Consider the following 7321-nt stretch of genomic DNA (forward strand, 5'->3'; position numbering starts at 1 on the left):
ACTGTCGGTGTAGCTATCACCATCACACTAACAAAAATCTAGATATTGCTTCTACATGTCTTCAACCATGTCATTTCTAATAGTAGAAGATTCAATATTGGAGGAACATGTTAACCATTATTTGTACCCTAAGTGCGGTATGAAATAAGTTGAAATAATTTAAAATTATGTAACTTCAACCAACTAATCTCTGCTGTCATTTATTATATATAGCACTTTAGGTTCTCGACTAAGCAAGCAGTTGTGCTAGTTGAAGCTTTCATTTCCATATATATAGTTAGGTGTTTGTAATATGCTTATGATGTCAAAATCTTACATGGTAAGGTTTATAGTGGTGCTGTTTACATTCATTGTCTTACGAGATTCTCTAGCATGGACAGACCTGCAGAACTACACATTCGTTGTAAGTGGATCTCAATATAATTACAGTGTTTCTCCATAAATAAAAGAAGTTTTATACTCTATGGAAAAGCTTGATAATTTCTTGTAGTTATGTGCTCAATTTGAACCTTCATTAAAGTCTGTCTTGTTGATTAGAAAACTTATTTATTGTAACTACCGACCTTTTTCTTTATGTTTCATCTTGTCTTCACTGTGGGTTTAACCCGTATTTAATAAAATTAACGTGTAATACCTGAATAATATGATAGAGAGGGTAGAGATCAACTGTTTTTCAAACATTGATTATATGGAGAATCCATGGCATGGCTGTATACACAAATACAGTCCAACCCATATTTCTATTTACGAGTTCTAACGCAAGAAAGAAAATTTTGTTATTGATTTTCACAGCTTGAATCGACAAGTATTACTGGATTATGTGAGACATATAGTCAAGTCACAGTGAATGGACAGCTTCCAGGTCCAACTCTTTATGTCCGAAATGGAGACACACTTAATGTTGTAGTTTATAACAAAGCCCAGCACAATGCATCCATCCACTGGTAAATAATAAATATAGTTCTTGTAGACTGTCACTTGTATTTATGATTGAAGATTCTTTAACAAGGGTTTTGATTTTCAGGCATGGAGTGAGGCAGATCCGCACAGCGTGGGCTGATGGACCTGGGTACATTACACAGTGCCCCATCCAACCAGGGGGAAAGTTTACATACACTTTCACCATTATCGGACAGGAAGGGACGTTGTGGTGGCATGCCCATGTTTCATGGCTCCGTGCAACAGTTCATGGAGCAATGGTTATCCGTCCAAAGAAGGGTAGCTCTTATCCGTTTACCCAACCTCATGCTGAGCTTCCTATAGTGCTAGGTAATGGAAAGTAGAACCTATGCAAGTTATACATTTTATTGATCAAGTTAGCTTGACCTTTCTTCAGCTATTAAGATTTGATGAAGCTGTCAGACTAGTTATAGAGACAGGTTAGAATATTCATGTTATAGGGAAAAGTTAAATTTTATTTTTTAAAAAGTTTTCAGTGGGTCTTTTTGTCGGTGGATTGGTTTGGAATGAGTCTATTAGGATTAAGATTTGTTAAGTCTAAGGACTTCACATCATAAGGGTTGAGATCGATATCATATAGACAAATTTAGTAAAATAGATAATTTTTTTTTTTGTTTTCATCCATTCAATCTAAGACTCCTACTACCATGTTAAATAGCAAAATGATCTTGTCAATAATATTGAATCTTTCAAATTGAAGTCTTAAAATTTTTTATTTTTCTTTAATATATTGTGGGCGACTATTATATAAATATATTTTTTATTAGAAAAGCTGTTGTTATTCACTAAATATTTATTCTATCATTAAAAGAAGCTATTTACCCACCCCCCCAAAAACGAGTAGCGTTATGTTCATATCAACGTTTTGAAAGCATTTTGTTATGTTTTTTTCTTACAGAATTATGTTCCATATTTTATCGAGTGGACTCTTTTCACATGTCACGTTAACTTTAAATTTGTAATTGGAATAAGAATGATATGTCGTTTGCAAAGCGTGAGTAATCTTGTCCATGGAATTTGCATGATTCAAATTATTGAATAAATTATCAAATTGAGCAGGGGAGTGGTGGAACAGTGATCCCATCACAGTCGAAGAGGAAGCAAAACTGAGTGGAGGGGCACCGAATATTTCAGACGCTTTTACTATAAATGGACAGCCAGGAGACCTCTATAACTGCTCAACGTCAGGTAACAGTTTTGTTTTGGAATCAATTGGTACAACTATTCATATTCATTATTTTGAGTTTGAGTGGGTGGATGAAAGAATATAGATAAATTGTTCTAGTGATTCAAAAGATTACAATAGCTTTTTAATAAAATGATTAAGAATGATGATGCATTAATTACAAAAGATTCTTAATCAAATGATTAAGAATGATGATGTATGAATTACAATTACTCGTTATATAGAAAAATAATTCTACACAATGAAATCCAAAAATGGTCACTGCAAACGCCAAATTTTTTTCTATTCATGATTAGAAACTAGTAGTTGAACAATGAAATTGTGTGTATCCAGGAACAACAAATTTCTCTGTGGTACAGGGACAAACCTATCTTCTTCGTATTGTCAATGCTGCAGTCAATAATCACCTCTTTTTCAAGGTTGCGTCACACAGTCTCACAGTGGTATCTGTGGATGCCTCCTACACAAAGCCATACACAACAGACATACTGATGATAACATCTGGTCAAACCGTAGATGCTCTTCTCACAGCCAATCAATCACAAGCCAAATACTACATGGCGGCAAAGGTATACACTACTCAAGCTCAAGGAAATTTTGACAACAACACAACAACCGCCATTTTAAGCTATGTGGGTTCTAATTCATCTGCCGCTCCAATCCTTCCGGACCTTCCAATATACAACGACACTACAACTGTCACCACATTTACCCGATCGTTACGAAGCCTGGCTTCAGAGGAGCATCCGGTTGCTGTTCCCCAAACCATAAGTGACAGTAGCATCATAACTGTAGGACTCGGTTTAATCCCTTGTGAAACCAGCGGTAACTGTAGCGGCCCTAACAATACCAGAGTGAGTGCCAGTATGAACAATGTATCTTTTGTTCTGCCAGACATTGACGTTCTGCAAGCTTATCAGTTCAACATATCAAATGTCTATACCACCGACTTTCCTTCCAATCCACCGGTTGAATATGATTACACCGGCGTGGTATCAGAAACTTTGTGGGCGCCAATTTCTGGGACAAAAGTGAAAGTGATTGAATATAATGCCACAGTCCAGGTGGTGTTCCAGGGAACAAACATTTTCCAAGAAGACAACCATCCAATGCATATTCATGGGTATGATTTTTATATTGTAGGAGAGGGTTTTGGTAATTATGATGATGAAACAGATCCGAGCTCTTTCAATCTGGTTGATCCACCGCAAAGAAATACTGTAGGGGTTCCTGTCAAAGGATGGGCTGCTGTCAGATTCAAAGCTGACAATCCAGGTAATAATCAAAGTGACAATTTTTGTTTTTTTGGATGATTGTAGAGATACTATAGGGTTGAAATTGAATCTTTGAAACTATATATGGAGGACTGATAGGATATTTTCCATTTGTGCAGGTGCGTGGTTTGTACATTGTCACTTTGATGACCATGTAACATGGGGGTTGAATATGGTCTTTCTGGTGAAGAATGGCCCCACTGTTTTGGAAAGTTTAATCGCTCCTCCTGCTGACCTCCCCCAATGCTAAAGAAAGTTCCATGTCTGATTAGAGGCAAGGCAACGCTTTAAGGATTTATGCAACTCTTCTTTTATAAGTTGTGTGTGAATTAGGTCATCATTAAGATCTAGTCCATGATGTTTAGTATGAGAAAAGAAGGATAAAGTTCATCCTTTATCTTTAGTTTAGATATTTATGTGATGTAGAGCAATTTTTATGTGCTTTTTATCATTAATTTTTATTAATATTAAAATTATTTCTTTAATTTTATTTTGTTTGATTATTTTGTAAATGTTATGTTTAGGAAACACATGAGCATTCATTGCAATATTTTAAGGGTATTTTAAATTGTTAAAAAATATTTTGATATATAAAATAATTTATATGGTTTTCTATCATGTTGAGAGGGGTAATTTATTGTGGAAAGTAAAGGTAAATGAGGGAAGCAAAATAAAGGTGGTATATTAGTTTTGATGGTTGTTTATTTATTTTTAAAATTTTGAAAATATCAATTGATCTATAATTAAGAATGTAAATTAAAATTTTATTGGACAATAAATTGTTCAAAATAAAATAATAAATAAATAGTAATTATTTATAGAATGTAAATAGTAAATAAAATAGTTATTAGTGAAAAATAAAAATAAATAGGTATAGAATGTAAATTTAATATTCACTAGCAATAAATTGGCAAAATATAAGTGAATAAAATAGTACCTAGTTATGAATGTAAATAGCAAATAAAATAGTAAATTAAATTTATGTATCTTTGTCTATAATTTTATAGTTACTATTTATCTATTCAAATTTTGCAAATAATTTCATTTCATAAAATATTTGCTTTTATTAATCTAGGTTTTTTTATGTCAAATATATTCTACAATAACTAATTAATTTAAACAACTAAAAAAAATATATAGCACAATGGATTAATGTGTTTATTTTTTATTGAAAGCTTGTGGGTTTGACTCCTATTGTGGTTGCCAAGATTAATATTTTTTTTCAATCTATTTCTTCACTGCTAATTCATTTTATTTTTTTTAATATGATTTTAATTATTAACCTTAAAAAGAAATTGATCACATGGTGCATTGGATTAACATGTTTGACTTACTTGATCAAAAGGTTGTAGGTTCAACTACCACTATGGTTGTCAAAGTTCATGTCTTTTTTAATCTATTTATTTGTTGCTAATTTATTCGATTTTTTTTAGTATTTATATTTTTGTATCTTTATCATATTTGTATCAAGAGTTATAATATGATCCAAAATATGTCTACCAAGAATACCTTGCCAAAGGATAAATTTTAAAAATGAAGAGTAACAAAGACAACATTGAATAGAATATGCTCAAAATTGAGACAACGACGTGAACAAATGAGGAAGTGAGATCTTGAAAATGAAGAGAAACAAAGAGAATATGTTTTATATTATATGAAACGATGATGTGAACAAATGATTGATGCATATATACAATAAAAAAGAAATCATCGAAACCAAAATGATCGAGAAAAGTGTGTTAAATGTAGGGAAAATATGATAGTGGAAGAGATTGAAGAAGAAACGAGACAACGTGTGGATGATACGATAACACATCATAGATGAACATCTCAGGATGGGCTGTATATATATTGAGAAGAAGAATGCAAAGAGCTATGCATTTAGATCAATTGAATGAGATAGAAAGACAAAAAATACAAGCACGCAAACATGAATCAGTTCAAAGACAATGTCAATCTCATGAGAATGTTGAGGTTAGTTTTGAAGGAATGAATTCTATTATAATAGATTGCATGTTACAAACACCAAATAATAGAGCATGAGATATAATGAATGAATGATTCTTGATATCATATAGAAAATAATAGTTCACAAGAGGAACTCACATCTCAACTAAGAAAACAAAGACAATTGTAGAGAACACAAAATAGAAGGGATCAAGGAAGAATTAATAATAGTGAAAATATTGAAACTGATTTGAAGACTTTACAAATGATATTTCATTATGGACTAGATAAATTTTCTACACCAAGTATATGCTATATTTGTCAAGAAATTTATGCTTCAATGAAGGGTTTTTAGGTACCTAAATACCCTATTTTTAATCGATGTCAATAAGAGAAGAATGGACATCAATTTTAAGTATTAAAGAACATGGATCCTCGCCCACAACCTTGAGAACTTACAAATTTAACACAAATAGAGGAAATGGCGATAGCATGTTTCAACTCATTCTTCAAGTTACACATGCAATTGGAGGTCAATATAAATATAATGGACACACCATAAGTTTTCCGCAAGAAGTAAGAACAATAATTAAAATCATACCACATCGAATAAAAGATCCACCCATTATTATTGTTCAAAAGAATGCACAACAATTATGGATGCGTTTGATAATATAAAGGACATACCATAAGTTTTCCACAATAAGTAAGAGAAATAGCTAAAACCTTACATTGAATAAAAAATTTACCCACTATTATTGTTTGAAAGAAGGATCAACTATAGATGATTGGAAATTATTGATGATACTAATTTTTGTTTCATTACATCCAACTATTAAGGAGGGGTTTGATAATAATATTCATCTATTTGTAACAAATGATAAAGTACATAATGATAATAGAAAAAAAGTTATATTCATTAAGGAGACTGATAGCCTAAAGAATTGAAAGAAAAGAAGGTAGTAATAATCCAACAAGACACCAGAATGATGAATTGGATGTTGAATTATTAATTTCTATGGATGCAGGGGTCATATTAACATCTAATTTATGCATAGAAGAAGGTCTTATGAATGGAGCTTTAGGATACATCCAAAATATCATATACAAACCTAGATGTGCCCCACTAGATCCACTAGCATTTGCTATGGTTGAATTTGATAATTATTCTTGAATTCCTTTCAAAGATGCACCTCGACGATTAGCTTGGGTACTAACAATCTACAAATCACAAGGATTGACTCTTTCTAAGGAAACAATATATATAGGACCAAGAGAAAGGGCAATATTAAGATTTATTTCTATATCTTGTGTTAAGACCTTGTATGGAATTATAATATCACCACCATTTTCATATGTTCATTATAAAAAAATGAAGATCAGTAAATAACTCATCAAAAGGAAAGGAGATGAAGAAAGAATCAAATATTTGGAAACATAATATTTTTATGCAATGTACATACATATGTGAAATGAAATCTTTTATTAATATTGAGATTAAATTTTTGGTTTAAGAGATTAAATGTCTCATTCATTATGAATTCCTATTGTAAATTTGAATGAATATGATAGAAATAATGATTTGTAAAGAATACTGCTTTATTTAATTAAAAATTATGATAAATTAATATTTTACATGTCATGCTATGGATGCTACTAGCTTAGACATCTTAAATACATCTATCTAAAATGCACCAAGAGATATTAGTCTCCAGGTGCATATCTATTCTCAATAACAATTTAAATATAGCCCCCCTCAAACTGATATCTCTCAGCATATTTTATATAGATCTATTTAAGATATCTAAACTAGTTAATAATGTTTAAAATAATATCAATGAAATATTACAGTTAAAAAATATTTTCAAATGTTATATTTAGGTTATAATTCATTCAAAACATAATTATTTTTTCCAATTTACAAATATTATAGTAAATTTAATTATGAGTTAAT

General features: G+C 31.1%; 1 protein-coding gene across 1 annotated transcript; it reads left to right on the top strand.

The window, feature by feature from the left end:
• The first annotated feature begins 224 nt into the window (after window positions 1–224).
• Window positions 225–3910, top strand: LOC131041725 (laccase-12). Its single transcript, XM_057974950.2, has 6 exons — window positions 225–403; window positions 793–944; window positions 1025–1269; window positions 2020–2148; window positions 2480–3421; window positions 3540–3910. Exons 1-6 carry the CDS (start codon window positions 293–295, stop codon window positions 3668–3670), a joined length of 1710 nt encoding a protein of 569 aa, XP_057830933.2. The 5' UTR covers window positions 225–292; the 3' UTR covers window positions 3671–3910.
• The last annotated feature ends 3411 nt before the right edge of the window (window positions 3911–7321 follow it).

Source organism: Cryptomeria japonica, chromosome 9 (assembly GCF_030272615.1).
Source record: "Cryptomeria japonica chromosome 9, Sugi_1.0, whole genome shotgun sequence".
Taxonomy (NCBI): Eukaryota; Viridiplantae; Streptophyta; class Pinopsida; order Cupressales; family Cupressaceae; genus Cryptomeria; species Cryptomeria japonica.